The sequence below is a fragment of the Podarcis liolepis genome (assembly GCF_965112155.1).
Source record: "Podarcis liolepis genome assembly, chromosome: 2".
Lineage (NCBI taxonomy): Eukaryota > Metazoa > Chordata > Lepidosauria > Squamata > Lacertidae > Podarcis > Podarcis liolepis.
Window position 1 is genome coordinate 70,749,724 of NC_139555.1, and position 16,988 is coordinate 70,766,711.

Genomic DNA, 16,988 nt, shown 5'->3' on the forward strand with positions numbered 1-16,988 from the left:
TAGAGACCATCTTCCCTGCCATTTCATACGGCGAGTAAACAAGCGGCAAGCCTTTTATTTCTCTATCCTACCTGACCTTAGTAAGGCCCGTTTATGTATTTGCAATAGGACCAAAAAGAAGACCAGAATCCGCCTTGACTAGGCGCGTCTGGAGAGGGAGGGGCGGCGCCGGCTACAAAGCGACTCAGTTGAGCGACGGGCGAGACGCTTCCCCATTCCTGTGTACAGTATATGCTTCCTCAACAGTAAGCCTCACTGTGCCCAAGGAGACTTAATACAAAGTAAATGCGCACAGGATCGCACCCATTACGTGCTTCGCTTGTTTCTCCAGAACGTGGCAATTCTGCAGAAGAAAAGGCTTTTCTATAGACTGCATGTGAATTGCGATGTACCATTAAGGCGTGTGTTAGAAAGCCTACTTAATACCAATTTCGCCATTATTATTTTTTAAAAAATTAAACATCATCATGGTGTATTCACACGCTCCAGACTTCTGTTCAACTCGCCGGCTTTATGAAATGGCCGTGATTGCCGGCGATGTAAATTTCACAAAATGGTTGTCTGCCCAGCGGGATCTTTGCAGTCGCTGCACAAAGCAGGCTCCGTGGCCGGCGGGGAGGAAACCCCGGGGGATGCTCGAGTCCTGGGTCTACTTGGGAGCTACAAGCTTGCCGCGGTGGGTCTAGCTTCGCATCTCTGATGCCCCATCACGAACATTTTTGGGCACAATCCCTCTCTTCGCCCTCCCTCCCCCACCCCGCGAAACGCAATAAACGAAGGTTGGGCTCCAGCACACCGACGCTACCCAGCAGGCCGCGCGGAGCTCAAGGCCGCCTCTCGAGCTCGCGGCTCGCTGGAAGCTTCCAGGAGGAGGGGCGAGGAGGCGGGGAGCGCGAGGGATTGTGGGTAGAAGACGGCGAGCTCCCCTTCAGCGCCATTTTGTGGTGTTTGACAGAAGCTGGTGTGGCTACTGCTGTAGCTGTTGCGGTGGCAGAGGCGGCCCTTGGCCCATTTCCCCTCCCCGGTAGGTACTGAAAATCGGGTATCCGATGCGGAGACGGCTATATAGTCAGTAGAGAAGAACTCGGGAAGAGTCCTTAGTCTGATTTGGGAATAACGAATTAATTTTTTTTTTTGCCTGTTCATAAGACTTTTAAGCCGTAACTGAAGCCTCCTACAGCTTCAGAGGCGCCAAAGAGAGAAGAGACGCTATAGGGAGCCCGGTTTGGGGGGGGGCGGAGGTGGGCGCGGCAGTTTGGAGCGCCAACCGTCCGCTTTCTGAAGCAGGGGAAGGCTTAGGAAATGCTTCTTGGGTGGGAAGGAGCTTCAGTTTTAGGTGTCTTTTTAAATGCCTTTCCGTCCCTTCCTCCGAGTCGCCGCCTCCCCTTCATTGCGTTTGTGGAGAACGCCGCATAATTGCTATTGTGGTCCCTATTGTTGGTCGCCGCAGGTGTGGTTGCGTCCTGCGTTTCTCTCTCTGTCTGCTGCGGAATATCGGCCACCATTAAACGCCGCCCTGTCAGCGCCAGTCTCTTGCAATGCCCAGCGGGAGGCACCCGTTGTAGAAAGGATTCTTCTGGTTTAATTTAACCAAGACCAGCGTGGCCATTCCGCTTCTGACGTCTCTATTCCTTCCGAACATAAGCGTACCTTAAGAGTCACTTTTTGTGAATATCTAAATATGCATTTTAACACCTCTGCAGATAACCCTTTTACAGCGATTCCCTGATTACGGTATCTTGTTACTGGTTTTCTTTTTTGCTGCAGACTTAGCACTAGGAGCGAGGGTACTGAAAGCTATTTTTAGTTCAAAGTACGTTGTTGTAGGGGTGTTCATTACTAGGGTGCCTGACCAGGTTTTTGTAGGCTTTACTTTGGAGCCTTGCATTTCTGCACTATGCTTTAAAAATGATCGGTTCCGTGTCTGCATTGATTTTTTCTTCTTCTCCTAAATAGACAACTCAATTCACTAGAAGCAGGAACTGAAGGCAAGCCATGGGTTCTGACAAACGGTAGGTAAAAGCAAACATTGAAGTATTACATAATGGTGGCTGCAATTTCAGAGATGCAATTTCAGAGATGAAATATGAAAAACACTTTTTTCCCTGATGTGTTCCAGATCTGTGGTATATGAATGTATCTCTTTAGCAATCTTCAGGCGTTACTTGCATGATGGGAACATGTGTGGCCAGGGCGGCTGCATGGTCACTTGTTTAGCCCTGCCCCAAGTTGAATAGCCCCTGCTTCTGCCTTTTTGAAGCAGAGTGCCTATTTGCTCTACAATAGAAAAAACCTGGACAGTCAGGGTTCTAAATTGTGTAGGAAGCTTGCATGCACCTCGTTAGATCACAGCAAATATCCATCTTGTTCAGCATCTTGTTTTTACAGTAGCCAGCAAAATGCCTGTGGTAGCTTGCAAGCAGCACTTGGTTTTAGCAGCACTCTGCCCACATACGATCTTTGGCAACTGGTATTCAGAGGCATATTGCTTCCAGTGTCATGAATTTGTTTAAATCTTTTTTTAAAGCCTTCCAAGATAGCCCTTATTAGATCTTGTAGGAATGAATTCCATAGTTTTATATGCTGTGGGAAAAACATTTTTTATTGTCCAGAATTTTCCTACATTCAGTTTCACTGAATGATCCCAAGTACTGTGAGAAATGCTTTTCTCTATCCCCCTTCTGCACATCATTCATAATTTGGTACGCCTTTATCAGGTCCTCCCTTACTTTCCCTTTTTAAATTTAAAAGGCCCCACATGTTGAAACCTTTCCTCAGAGGGGGTTGTTTCATCCCCATGATCATATTCAGTCTCCCTTTTTCAGCTCTAAAACATTCTTTTTAGGAACAGAAGCCATAATTGTACTCCATATTCAGTGTATGGTCAAACCAAAGATTTGTATAACCATAATTATGATATTGGTAGCTTTATTTTCAGTGACATCCTAATGATCCTTAATATGAAAATAGCATTTTCACCGCTGCTGCACAACACACATTTTCATCAAACTATTCACTATTACCCCAAGGTTCTCTTCCCTGTCAGTTACTACCTGTCCAGATCCTATAAACACATGTGAAGTTGGGATACTTTTTGCCCCAATGTGCATCATTTTACACTTGATTATGTTGAATTTTATTTTCCATTTTAATAGCCATTTACCCATTTTGGATGGATCCTTTTGGAGCACCTTTCAATACTTTTTGTTCTTAACACCTTGAATGATTTGGTGGGATCAGCAAACTTGGTCACCTCACTGCTCACCATAGATCCATACACAACAAAGAAATAAAATTTCTAATTACTCTAAATGACAGTGCCCTTGAACAGTTGGCCATGGAAAAGAACAGAAGGGTGGTGACCCCTCTACTTGATCTTTGGCATCCAACACATTTTGTGACTTGTAAATGTTATTGAATTGACTACAAACAGTGACCATAATGCTTTCAAATTGAACATACATGTAAGTGATATGTAAGTTGCCAAGATAGTCACACTTGACATCGAAAGAAAAGGTTCACATGCTTGGGGGTTGTTCAAAACTATAATAAAAGCTCAGCTAAAATGTATATTGCAGGTGAGAATGGGTACCATCAAGCCAATGTAACTAACTAGCAAAGTCAAATAATTATATGGAGTAAGGTTTCTTTAAATAAGTAGAAGTCTTATCCAAATGAGAAAAAGGAACACAAACTTGGCAAAAAGAAATGCAATTGGACAATGAGGGATGTAAAAAAAACACACTGCCAGTAGCCATAGATAGCCCTCTATGAATTTATGCTGATCCCTTTTTAAAGCCATTCCAGTTGGTAATCACTGCCTCCTGTGGATAAACACTTTCTTTTGTCCCCTAGTGCAGGGGTCAGCAAGGTTTATTTTGCCTGGGCTGGATCAGATCTCCGTGGGTCGGATCGTGGGTGTGCATGAGCGCGCACCCCCCCTGCAATTTTCGGCAGTCAAACGACCTCCGTGGGCCACTTCCAGCCCATGGGCCTTAGGTTGCTAACCCCTGCCCTAGTGCCTAAAAAATCTAAATCCCTCCTACTGTCATCACTTGTATTAACCATGCATTGAGATTAATCACCTGTGCCTGTCTAGCACATTGAGTATGTAGCATTTCAGAGAAAGCTGCCTTGAAGTTCTTAGCTTTCAATCTCCAGCCAAGCAACCTAGACTACAATCCCTGCTTCAGAGTATATGTCACAAGATGATGGGAGGACCTGTAATCTTTAAATCTGGTCCTAAATGCACAGCCACTTTCACCAAATGTCATCGTGTGTTGATGCTTTCCCTGTATGTGTTCACCTTACACAGGTAAAGTAATAAAAGCTGCTTTGATTGTTTTGATGGAAAGGAAGAGTAAAAATGTGTTTAATAAATAAAAGTGTTTTTTATAAAGCACTTGAACCACTGTGTATTAACATAGAAAAACAGTTGTGTATTTAACATATTAAAGAAATACACAACACAGCTAAAAATTAGCTAATACATTAGTTACAAGAACCTGAGCAGGAGAGATTGTACAATACTTAGGACCCAACTATTTGTATATTTTACCACACCAGTGTAAACAGTAAATAAGGACACACAGCTCTGTAAATTTAAATCATTCCTGAAAGCTAACAATTTTGGAGTTCATTTTTTAACAAATAGATTCCTTATTTTTTGTCTTTACCACTGTTAAGTAAGATGCATATTAAGTAATTTTTTTAGCATTCTAGCTGTGTCCCAAATACTATAAACCAAATACCAAACAGGCAGGTAGGGAATTTGTTTTCCAGTGAAATGCTATTGAGATTTTAAAAGCAGTTAATGTATCAATCATTTCTACAACTGTGTTATCCTCTTAAGTAATTTACAGCACAATCCTGTACATGTTTTCTTAAGTCCCATCTCCCCCAAAGCTTATTACCTAGGAATTGGCTTTGGGATTGTAGCCCTAAAAACTAAAATCCTGAAGTAACCTTTTATTTGTTCAGTGTAAAACAGCCAAATTCCAACATTTACTTTTTTATATACTTGCAAAAAGAGAGTGCAATTTTCATGCTGTCTTCTATAGTGTTAAATAGTTAGTCAGTCATCAATGAATTAGAATTTTTTTATAAAGAGGTAATCACAGGAAAAAATATTTGATTTTTTTGTGTGTGCAATTTAGCATTCTTTACAAAAGGACACTTATTAGTTAGGATTTCTTAAAACGAATGTCTCCCTATAAAGTCACAAGTGCATAATAATTCTTATTAGTCAAAGTTGTACCTGAAACTATCCTGGGCCACCTTTATATATTCCTGGGTAAGTCTTTATGAAAAGGGAGAATCACATACAAATTACAGGCAGCAACCATTTTAGGCACATCTGATATGTGTGTGACTGCACACATGTGCATTGTGCTGAACCCAGAAGTAATACAAAAAGGGGTGGGGTGTTTGCAGGCTTTTTCAGTGGTGTTTCAAATACCATATTGGCCTGAATATAAGCCTCACTTTTTTTCCAATTTCCAACCGTGAAAAGTTTAAGTGTGGCTTAAATTTGCGACCTTACAAAAATTGGCTTTTACGATATTTCTGCTGAAACAGACATACGATAAAACGGAACAGGTATGAGTCCCTGCTGAATTTTAAGGGAGTGGCTTATATTCAGGTATTGTCTCTCCCCCCCCTTTGAATATTAAAGGTGCGGCTTATATTTGGGCCAATACGGCATATGTGATTTCACTTTAAGGTGCAGTTACTTAGAATGTAGCCCCCACATAATTTGGGAGTTACTTGTATAGCCATGTTCTCTCTCTCCCTCCCTCCCCCCCTCTCTTTTTTTAAGCCATTGTACTATGATGCCCCAATGTGGCTGGGGCTAATTGGGGCTTTATTTGATTGTTTTTTGCATAACCCTGTTGATCCTGTTAAAAGCTTTGCTGATTAATTACATTTTTCAAGCTGTCTGACTTGACCAACTCTTTGTGTAGTGTGAGCAGAACTGAACGGAGTGGAAGATACGGCTCTATCATAGATAGAGATGATCGTGATGAGCGGGACTCCAGAAGTCGTCGACGGGATTCTGACTATAAAAGATCTAGCGAGGAGCGCAGAAGTGACAGATACGATGATTACCGGGATTACGATAGTCGGGATTATGATGGCAGAGATTATGATGGCAGAGATTATGATGGTAGAGATTATGACAGTCCTGAGGTGAGTGTAATGTCTGTGTGCATGGAAAGTTTTGAACAACACATGTTTTAACTTTGGTTACTGTTATGCAGAAATGGGAAACAGGTGGCCCTCCAAATACTCTTGGTTAGCATTTTCCATCATCCTTGACCATTGTCCATTCTGGCTGGGACTGATGGTGGTTGGAGAACCTCGACTGTTGGAGGGCTACAGGTTCCTTATCCCTGGCATAATGAGTGTTTTTGTATTGTGCTGTTTCCTGTGTTAATCAATGATACACTTCCTAGCTTTACTTACTATATGGAGCTCATATGGTCAATATTTTTTCTGGATACTGTAGAAAGTAAACGTTGTATCTCATGTTTCTCAAGCAAAGAAAGGATTGTTTGAATATGGATTGAATGATTTTCACAAGTCCTGATTTTTTTTTTTTATGGATAAAGGGCTATAGAGTCAGCTTGCTAAAACACATGCTTACTTGGCAGAGAGAGCGTGAACGCGAGCGGCGTAATAGTGACAAATCAGAAGATGGATATCATTCTGATGGGGACTATGGAGAGCATGACTATCGAAATGACATTAATGATGAGAAAGAAAGCAAGACCATCATGTTGCGTGGGCTCCCTATCACTGTTACAGACTATGATGTAAGTAATACTTAACTACTGTCTTTAGAATATTTGGATTGCATTAGAATAAATGCTGAAACAGCTTATATAATCTTGAAAAGCACTCAATTTTTAATATTAATAGTTTTTTAAAAAATTAAACTTGCATACAGATTCGCGAGATCATTGAGTCCTGTGAAGGCCCTCGGCCTGCGGATGTGAGGCTGATGAAGAGAAAGACAGGTGAGAGTGTTAACCTATTTCTTGGCAGTACCTTCCTCTTCCCCAGGCCTAAAACGTTTTCCCCACACCTGCAAGTACAATCAGAATGAAAGGTTTGCCATGGGTAAGGAATTTAGCCTTTTGAAAGGCTATAGATAGTGGAAGAAGCCTTCAGATTTTTATATATTAAAGGGTATGGTAAGTAACACCTACTGTTAATTTGTTTTTAAACTTTAGTAGTTCATTGCATGGTTACCTTTAAACATGGATCCCATTCAGGTGTTAAGGCAGCTTGGTTTCCTTGCCATGGCAAAACAAGAAGCAAATTCAGAGTTGACGTCGCATTTATAAAACTGCTTTGTCATGAAGTAATGAAGCAGTTGGAGAGAGATTCACCTGTTTTAAAGGAACTGACTAACACAACTATCCCGTCTATATCTGAATGCTGTCTCTAGGTGTAAGCCGTGGTTTCGCCTTCGTGGAGTTTTATCACTTTCAAGATGCTACCAGCTGGATGGAAGCCAATCAGGTTGCTTCACTCACAAAGTCTAGATTATTCCTGAAAATGGAACAAGTCTGTACAGTTTTTAAAAAGGAATAAATGAAAGGGTGAAGGAGTGGTTTGTTCCAAAACCATGACTTCCTAAAGATTAAAAGCTTTGTATATGTTAAAATTTTCGAAATGTGTTATAGTGCTAGAGAGCCCCAGTAGATTTGCCAAAACTGCCTGTTATAAAATCAGCATATTACTATTCTGATAATAACGTAGCATTTTACCTGACTGATTTGGTCTCTAAACATTATTTCCATAGTAACTTCTCAAGTTTCAAACCATACAGGCTTTTATGAATGCAGTAATACTGCATGTGTGCTTTATGCTAGCACTAGCTGTGAAAGGGCAGTCTTATTAAACTGCAGCTGCACTTTTATAGTAACGCATATGCCTTTTCAATATTACTTAACAAATGAAAGTGGAACATTGTGGAGTATTACTAATGTACTCAACAAAAATTTGTAATTAAAATAATAGTGAAATAATCTCCCTGCTTATTTCCAGTGCATTGGTATGCTTCTGGATTACTAATACTTCAGTTTTTCATAGTGAAACTGCTCTCCTACTGAATTGCTGTTAAGCTAGACCTATGCAGCTGGTGGAGATACTAAAAATCTATAAAGAGCAGAATTACAATTATTGTGGCTTAAAAACAAGATTGAAAATGCATCTTTCGCTGAATTTTTCCACTTCTGACATCCAATAACCAGAAGTATAATGAGTATTTCTCTGGACTTCATATCATGGGCAACCACCACAGCAATTAAGCTGAAAGAGTACCTAATCCTTGCGTGCATTAAAGTGACTTTTATGGTGTTCATAGCATGCATTGGTGGCTCAGATGGGTGCCTGAATTAACATTAACTGGATTTACTAGTAAACCCTGCACAATTTTTAACATATACAAAGCTATATCAGTATTCATCTTACTGAATAAATTTCAAATTCACTCCAAAAAATAACCACACATCCTCTAGCATTAGGGAAAAGTAGTCAAGTCTCCCCAGTGGCCCTGTTGCTAACTGTCAGACAAACATTATTTAGTGTAAATATGCCAGCAACGTGTGTGTGCATAACCCAGTTTGTTCTGGGTCCTTCAACCTTCCCCTTACTTGCCTAATCTAGCAATAAAAGGATGAAATCTTCACCCTAGAGCTACCAGATACTTTTAAGTTTCTTCATGCCATTTATATTTAGAACTTTACTTTCTGACGTAATATTTTAGCTAAAAATTAGGTTTAACCTACACATCTTGACAAAGGTGCATCTCTCTGAATGAATAGCTGTTAATGGCTTACAGAAATTAGGGGAGGGATAGGGGAACTATGTATATGTAGGAATCAATAAAGTTTAAGTTGAGAAACTTGGCTTCTTCGTATACATTTAAGCAGCTAATCGTTTATAACGTCATTCTAACTTTGAAGGGGCACTAAGCAAAATGAACTGGTGCCCTATTGTGAGATTTCAGTAGCATTGTAGTTATTTGAAGAAAGCTACTGTCTGAAGAACGCAAATTTCTTACACAAGCTTTTATGTGAACCGATGAATTAGTCAAAAAAGATTCATACTGAACGTGTGTTCAGTTCATGACCTTTTGTTCAGCCTCCAGGAAGCTAACCAGGGTCCTCTTGGGAGAAATTACTGTACTTTCAAGGGGCACTTCATGAAGAAAGCAACTGAAAACAGTCCATTTGTTTTGAAGTTTTAAAATTCTAGGGTGTTTGGAGTTGGGAAAGAAGTGAAGCAATCACTTGACAATATTTTTAAAAGCGTGTTGCTATGCCAGTAGGACTCGGTCTCCTTTGAGACATTTCCTGGTTCCATGTCAGCGCTTAGTTTTGGCAGCTTGATCAACACTCCCTGATTCCGTTTACTTTTACTGCACATCCCATTTTCTTACTGCCCGTGTCCTGCAGGATTGAATGGGCAGAGTGTAGGAGGCGGTGGTTGGTTCTCTACGTCCTCCCCATATGTTGTCCATTTAATTCATGAGCACTGAATCCTCCGAAGTGTGCTCTGCCATGGGAAAATGGACATCTGTGCCGTGATACAGGAATAACTAAATGTGCTTTTTTTGCAGAAAAAACTGTTGATTCAAGGGAAACAAATTGCAATGCACTACAGTAACCCCAGGCCTAAATTTGAAGACTGGCTTTGCAACAAGGTAAAGCAATCTTTCCTAGTTGCTCTTTAACTTCATTAATCATTATTGACTACACCCATGGAAGTGACTTAAATTTTAGTAACATTTAAAATTCAGAGCTATTACAGCAAAATCTAAATAAATTGTAAGGCTTGCCACAAACAAGTACAAACAGTTCAGCAAGAATATACATACCCAGGGAATGATCTGAAGGTGTGTGAGGCCATTCCTTGCTGAAGCTAAGCAGGTCTGTGTCTAGTATTCAGTGCCTGGTTTGGTGACTTTTCTGGGAACCACTAGTATACTTCCCTGGGTTCCACATTGGAAGAAAAGCGAGAGATAAATATGAGAAAATAGAAAGGTTAACAAACTTTAAAGGCAAAAGCCACTGATTATTGGCTTCATGTAGAGATGGTATGGTGTTCTAAAACGATGAGAAATTCTGTGTGTTTTCCCTTCTCGGCTCTTAATGCACGTTCCAGGGCTATAGACCCATGCAGCTGATGGAACTGTGAGCTCTAGCTCTTCTCAACACTGAACAATGTTTACTCCAAATTCAGTGATTCTGTAATATTTCAATAGAAAGATGGGCATTGCCAAGAAAATGCTATAGAGGATAGGCTAGTTTATTTTATAGAGGCTACTTGCAGAATTGCTATTTGTGTGAACGGATAGTTTGTTGAGACTGGTATCTGAGGGCTGCAGATTATGATTATATGTGGTAACAGTTTCACGTTAAATTAATTGGTATAGATGTGGTATGCTACAGCAAGCTTCATCAGCTGAATGATCTAAAAATGTAATGGATTTGTTTGTTTGTTAGTGCTGCCTTTACAACTTCAGGAGGCGTCTAAAATGCTTCCGTTGTGGAGCAGATAAATTTGGTAAGTTCTATTTGAGTAACTTAAACTAAAAGATATTTTTATTTCACAATTATAAATTATGCATGTTATTCTTACTCTGACATAGCAGAGGCGTCTTGATGTAACAACCTAAGTTACTGCATGATTAAAATTATTTTTTCTGATTTGCAATAAAGATTCAGAACAGGAGGTACCACCTGGAGGACCAGAGGCTGTTCAGTCTGTAGACTACTACTGTGATAGTGAGTAAAGTCTCAAGTCTTCTGTTATACTGTGGGATTGGTCAGCCAAAGTGTGTGTTGCAAGACAAAGTCCATTTCCTGCCAAGATCCCCATAGATTTGATTGAGTATTTTCATTTTCATTTCAGAAGAGTAGACCATAGGGCAGAAATCCGAGGTGCTGAAGCACAGTAACCCAGAGATTTATAAGAAGTATTGATATAGTTTTAGCTGAGGACACTTGAAACCCAAATTTAGCCCTCACAGCTGTTGCAGGGCTTTCTTTACCCCATTCCTTTCCCCGCCTTCCTCAGTCTTCAAGCATGTTTTTCTCTGTTGATGTTTTTTAAACTGATCTTTCTCTACCACCACTCTAAGAGCACATACTCCTCTGCTTCTCATCCTTAGTACATTACTCTTTTTCATTTTCATCAGTGGCTCAAGTTTCAAAATGTTATCAGATTTCAAAAAGCTTTGCTGCAGATTTCAAAAAGCTTTGCTGCAGATAAATAAATTTTCTAATTATGAAATGTTGAGCATAATAAAACATTTTGGCACTTTGAGAATTGGTTTTCTCTATGTTTTCCCTTCACTCACTGCCTCTCCCTCCCCTTTTTGGGTCCCTTTCTGTAGACAAGAACCCTCCCCCCCCATTGTTTCCTCCCCTGCAATCATTTCATTTCCTATAAGACTTGATTCTCTTTATTCGGTTCTTCCTGCTCCCCATTCTTAGTACATATAGGAAAGGCCTACTCTCTAGCTTTATATTTATACTAAGAAGTTCTAACATACAGGCAACAACCGATTTATGTGATTCCAAGGGACACACGCCCACCCCAGAAATCGCTAGAAAAGAGGGGGTGGGGCAAGTTTATACACACTCCACCATTGTGTACAGTAACCCAGAACACAACTCCCACATAAATCGGGTTGCTTGTACTCATATTTAAAACTACATCTTACTAATGTATTCCTGTGATAGTGAGTGTAACATATAAAAGACTAGGTTATATCTATATACCTTAGGTGTTATTACAAAATATTAATACAATATTTTTTAATTTATGAATTTGGTGTGTTCTTACACTTAAAGGGTAATATATGGATCATCTTGTAATAACTTGTTATTTGTTCTCCTAGCTCTTATTCTCAGAAACATAGCCCCTCATACAGTAGTGGAATCGATCATGACAGCGCTATCACCATATGCTTCACTGGCAGTAAATAACATTCGACTTATTAAAGACAAACAGACCCAACAGAATAGAGGCTTTGCTTTTGTACAATTGTCTTCAGCAATGGTGAGAACATACTTTATTTCACTTTGAAACTGAATTTCGTATATGGTCACTGGAAAAAAAGTAAAAGTATTCCAGTTCAGTGAGATGTGCAGCATCTTGAGCAACTGCACCTTCTCTAGCTTTGTAGAGGTAGTGGAATTAAAGCAACTTTTGGAGGATCATCTTATTGAAGTACCACATTTATGGCTTACATAGTACTAGATGAGTGGGCAAGACACTTCTTAAATGTGGTGAGAAGGGTACAGCGTTTGGTCATTTTATCAGTCAGAGGCATTGTATCAGGCTGTTAATACTCATAATAGAACAAAATCTCGTGTAAAGGTATGTAGCCCATGTGATGTGCCTGCCTAGCTCAGTGCCCTTCTGAGCAATAATTTTGTGTTTTAATTTGAGCTTTGTCCAATACCTGTAATTTCTTTCTAGGATGCTTCTCAGCTGTTGCAAATTTTGCAGAGTCTTCAGCCACCTCTTAAAATAGATGGCAAAACAATTGGTGTGGATTTTGCCAAGAGTGCCAGGAAGTGAGTTTCATTAACTGCTGCTCTTTCATGTTTAAAATGTATGTCAAATTTTCTCCAAATGGTAAATAATTGGAAATTGGTATTGCTGCTATATTTGCAAATGTCGGTGATAAAACGGAAATGAAAAGGTTCTTTGAAGCTTTTTATGATAGCAGGTTGTCTGTGAAATGTTCTTAGATGTTTTTCTTGTTTTTAGGGATTTGCTTCTCCCAGATGGTAATCGTGTCAGTGCTTTCTCTGTTGCTAGTACAGCCATTGCTGCAGCCCAGTGGTCATCAACCCAGGTAGGGGATCTGTGTCTAAAATAGATTGTTGTAAATGACCTTGCCTTATTCCATCAATTTAAGAGCCATCTAAACAGCCTTTGGGTTTGGTTTGGTTTATTTACTTTACTATATCCTTTAATTTATAGCCTCAAAGTGGAGAAGGTGGAGCAGTTGAATTCAACTACCTCCAGCTGGGACAGGATGGCTATACCCAGTACACTCAGGTACGTATGACTAATATTATCTTAGGTTCACAAGTGAACGGAAATAAGTTGACAGAAAGTTTCCTCTCTTTTCCCACCCACTCCAAAAAGCCCATCCAAGGCTGTGAAATGGGGGGCAATGAGCTTCTGGGAGGATAATGAATCATCCCAAAATCGGATTAGGCTCTTCCCCAGTTTTTTTGCAGTTAAGGTGAACCTTAGACAGCATCATCTATAAGATTCCCCAACCCTCCAGGAGGCAGAAAACAACATCATTATTATGCATTTCTTTTCTATACCACTTTATATTTTAAACGAGGGGGAATCTCAAAAGCTGTTTACAACACATTAAAACATCAAATAAAACAATCCAGAATCAAACATTACTGAAGAAAGTCCAAGTATACATTCAAAACAACATAACAGGAAACTGAAGATTTCAAAATAAAACATTACAAAGGCAGTAAACCACAGAATTCAAATTTAATGCAACAAAAATATCTTAAAACGTTTCGTAAGAAAACATTGCTAAAGGAAGTCAAATGTAAAATGCACATTTAAAGCAGCATAATTAAGAGAATATCTTAAGCATAGAACGCATCCTGCCAAGGGTGGTTCATGGTGGGTGGTAGCTGTAGCAGCTCAGGCCTGATGACCTGGGTCTGCACTAAAGAGAGAACCAAAATGCTCTCCGACCTCTTCAGCAGCCTCAGCTTTTTGTAGCTGGAGTCAGTCAAGGCCCGCCCTCCCAAAGCTGGGTGGGAACAATTCCACAGGGCAGGGAGCAGGACTTCCAGGACTTTTCTTCTATAAATTTATTTCTGTTAAGAGCCAAGCCTGTGTATTTATATTATGTACCACACAAGTAATTTTGTCTTAATTCTTTGCATAGTGTTCACAGGATTATCAGCAGTTTTACCAGAATCAAGCAGGAACATTGGACACAGATACAGCTACAATATCAGGTAACAGTTTCCTCTTCCTATTACTGTGGTAAAATTCTACTTACCCATGTTCCTGTGCAAGAGCTGTATGGAATACTCAGTGCTGGTCTCTGCATTCAGTAGAGTGGCATACAAGGGTAAACAATGAGTTTGTGTATTTGAACAGTCTAGAAAATCTAAATGCTCTAGTTCAGGCATGGCCAAACCTGGCCCTCTAACTGTTTTTGGGACTACAATTCCCATCATCCCTGACCACTGGTCCTGTTACCTAGGAATGATGGGAGTTGTAGCCCCAAAACAGCTGGAGGGCCAAGTTTGGCCATGCCTGCTCTAGTTGAGTAACAAAGTGCTATTGTAGTTTTTCAGATTGCTTTGCTGAACTTTTAATAACTATTGCCAGGTACTCCGGTGACAAGTGCTACTACAGCAGCTGTTGTTTCCCAGAGTCCTCAGTTATATAATCAACAGAACAGCTCTCCCGATTCTCCGGTAAATATAATCTGTATTCTGTTGGAGTGAGATTTTATCTTATAATAATTTGGAAGGTACATTTGGCTGAAAGATACTGGTGTGGCTTAGTAAAGCTTGCATGTATAAACTCCCATTTTGGAAGTATTGACCTGTATGTAGTATACTGAATAGGTTCATTTAAGGCAGCCTTCAAGATCTAGTGAACTCCAGATGTTTTGAACCTCAGCTTCAGTTAACTGCTTTTGGCCATGCTGATTTGGCTGGTGGGAATTGTAGTTAAAAAACCATCTGGAGGGCACCAGGTTGAGGGGGACTGAGTGTAAGTTTTTTTATGTTAAGTTACTGAACAGTTGCAGCTTTTAAAGATCCTATTTTTAAATTGTCCCCCCCCCCATAGACTCAAGTAGCACAGCCAAGCACTAGTGCGCAGGTGCCATCAGCATCTTCAACTGGCGTGGTCCCTGGCACCAAGTATGGTAAGCAAACTTCCCTTCCAATGATCAATGGAAGTTGACAGCAGTTTACACTCATACGTATTGATAGTGCTCATTTTTAGGACAAAAGTAACCATGTGGGTAGGATGAACTTGTTTTTAATCCTCTGTAGTGTTTTCATAAAGTGAGAATATCCAAGACCTTGGGGGGTTGGGAGGCAAAATGAAAGGGCAAAGGCATTGCTGGAAGGAAATGAGTGATACAGAAAACAGGTAAAAGGGAGTTGAGAACGATTATCAGAATTGCTATGAGCAGAATTCCAGATGGTGCCTGTGGGTGTCTCAGACCTAGGGTTGATCGAGACTAGCTAGTTCATTATGAGCAAGTTGGTCAGACAACTGCTGCTTTATCATATTTACTGTTGCGATTTGTGGTTTTCTTGACATCTACTAAGTAATGGTGATTTAACACATGCAGATAATAATAGCTCACATTTCTAAATTTTCAGCTGTTCCAGATACTTCTACATACCAATATGATGAATCATCAGGTTTCTATTATGATCCTGTAACGGGGCTCTATTATGATCCAAACTCCCAGGTAAACAATGCTCCCATCTCTTTCTAACTAAAAATAACATGGGGTCATAACCTGTGCCAAATCGTGCATACCTTTTGGAAACAGAGTGTCATTCAGTACTGGGTTAGCAACTTGGGGAGTAATCTGTTTCCCAGGCCTTGAACAGTTACTGTCAGTGGAGAGTACTTGGTAGAAGGACCAATTGTCCAGCTTGGTATTAATTTGCAGTAGTGACATGTGCATTCATGCATGTGCTGTTCACAGGCTGCCATGTAACCATTTGATTGGTATGTCTTTCAAATCTTTGGCATTATTTGACACAATCTGAAGAAGTGTGCATGCTCACGAAAGCTCATACCAATAACAAACTTAGTTGCTCTGTAAGGTGCTACTGGAAGGAATTGTTTTATTTTATCTGAAACAATGTTTGCACAGACAATATTTCAGAAAATCAGAGGCTTCATAGGGGGTTTTCTCTGTCGATTAATAATGTGAACCTATAACAATCCAGATTTAACTCATACTTCTTCTTGGTTTTGGTATCTGTCTCTACACCAGTTGCATATGAGGAAATTTTATTTTTTTGAAAGGTAACTTGATCTATAGGATATAAATATGAATAGATATGGATTTTTTTCCCCCTCAGTACTACTACAATGCGATAACACAGCAGTATCTTTACTGGGATGGTGAGAAAGAGACCTACATGCCTGCAGCAGAGGGTACATCTTACCATCAAAATAATGCATCTTCCACAAAAGAAGGGAAAGAGAAGAAAGAGAAGCCCAAGAGTAAAACAGCTCAGCAGGTGATGATCAGAATGACAGCTTTAATTGATAAGATCAAAGTTTGCATGTTTGAACACAAAACACTCTTTTTACTTCAATCGCATAATGAAAATTGCATGTCTTATTAACAGCATTAAGTGAAAAACTGGATAGCTTAAAAGGATTTGGCACCATAAGGCAGGTGTTACATGTTTACAATATCAGTGGGTCCCAATATGCTCAAATCACTGACAGGATGACACCTCTCGTGAACCTAGGCAATTTAGTAATATAACCTTTAAATGCAAACTAAACACTTAAGTTGGTTATGTAAAGATTTCCAAATACATGTCTTTGCACACTAGTTTGATAACTCATTTGACAAAATTGAGTTGCATGTGAATAACCTGAAATCTATAGGTGCGGAAAATATATTGTATGCAGATACTAAATTTGATTTGTTTTCTTGGTATAGACTTAATTTATGTCAATGTTTTACTATTTAGATTGCTAAAGACATGGAACGTTGGGCTAAGAGTCTAAACAAACAGAAGGAGAACTTCAAGAATAGCTTTCAGCCTCTGAATGCAAGGGAGGAAGAAAGACGAGAATCTGCAGCAGCTGATGCTGGCTTTGCTCTGTTTGAGAAAAAGGTAAAGGTTGGTAGGATTTAATATCTAAAAAGGATATTGTATACAGTTTTGGGCTTAACAGTTCTTTCTTTC

The 16,988-nt window shown here is 39.8% G+C and overlaps 1 protein-coding gene across 1 annotated transcript in view; it reads left to right on the forward strand.

Moving 5' to 3' along the window:
* Positions 1 to 16,988, forward strand: part of RBM5 (RNA binding motif protein 5) — a 22,902-nt gene continuing 5,914 nt past the window's right edge. Inside the window, exons 1-20 of the mRNA XM_083488690.1 lie at positions 1 to 30; positions 570 to 1,024; positions 1,957 to 2,012; positions 5,964 to 6,189; positions 6,654 to 6,815; positions 6,950 to 7,019; positions 7,454 to 7,527; positions 9,632 to 9,715; positions 10,518 to 10,578; positions 10,734 to 10,799; positions 11,918 to 12,078; positions 12,502 to 12,599; positions 12,796 to 12,883; positions 13,012 to 13,089; positions 13,961 to 14,033; positions 14,413 to 14,501; positions 14,881 to 14,959; positions 15,426 to 15,517; positions 16,143 to 16,304; positions 16,770 to 16,916. Of these exons, the coding sequence (XP_083344816.1) occupies positions 1,996 to 2,012; positions 5,964 to 6,189; positions 6,654 to 6,815; positions 6,950 to 7,019; positions 7,454 to 7,527; positions 9,632 to 9,715; positions 10,518 to 10,578; positions 10,734 to 10,799; positions 11,918 to 12,078; positions 12,502 to 12,599; positions 12,796 to 12,883; positions 13,012 to 13,089; positions 13,961 to 14,033; positions 14,413 to 14,501; positions 14,881 to 14,959; positions 15,426 to 15,517; positions 16,143 to 16,304; positions 16,770 to 16,916 (1,827 nt within the window). The 5' untranslated portion in view covers positions 1 to 30; positions 570 to 1,024; positions 1,957 to 1,995. The remainder of the gene's footprint in view (positions 31 to 569; positions 1,025 to 1,956; positions 2,013 to 5,963; positions 6,190 to 6,653; positions 6,816 to 6,949; positions 7,020 to 7,453; positions 7,528 to 9,631; positions 9,716 to 10,517; positions 10,579 to 10,733; positions 10,800 to 11,917; positions 12,079 to 12,501; positions 12,600 to 12,795; positions 12,884 to 13,011; positions 13,090 to 13,960; positions 14,034 to 14,412; positions 14,502 to 14,880; positions 14,960 to 15,425; positions 15,518 to 16,142; positions 16,305 to 16,769; positions 16,917 to 16,988) is intronic.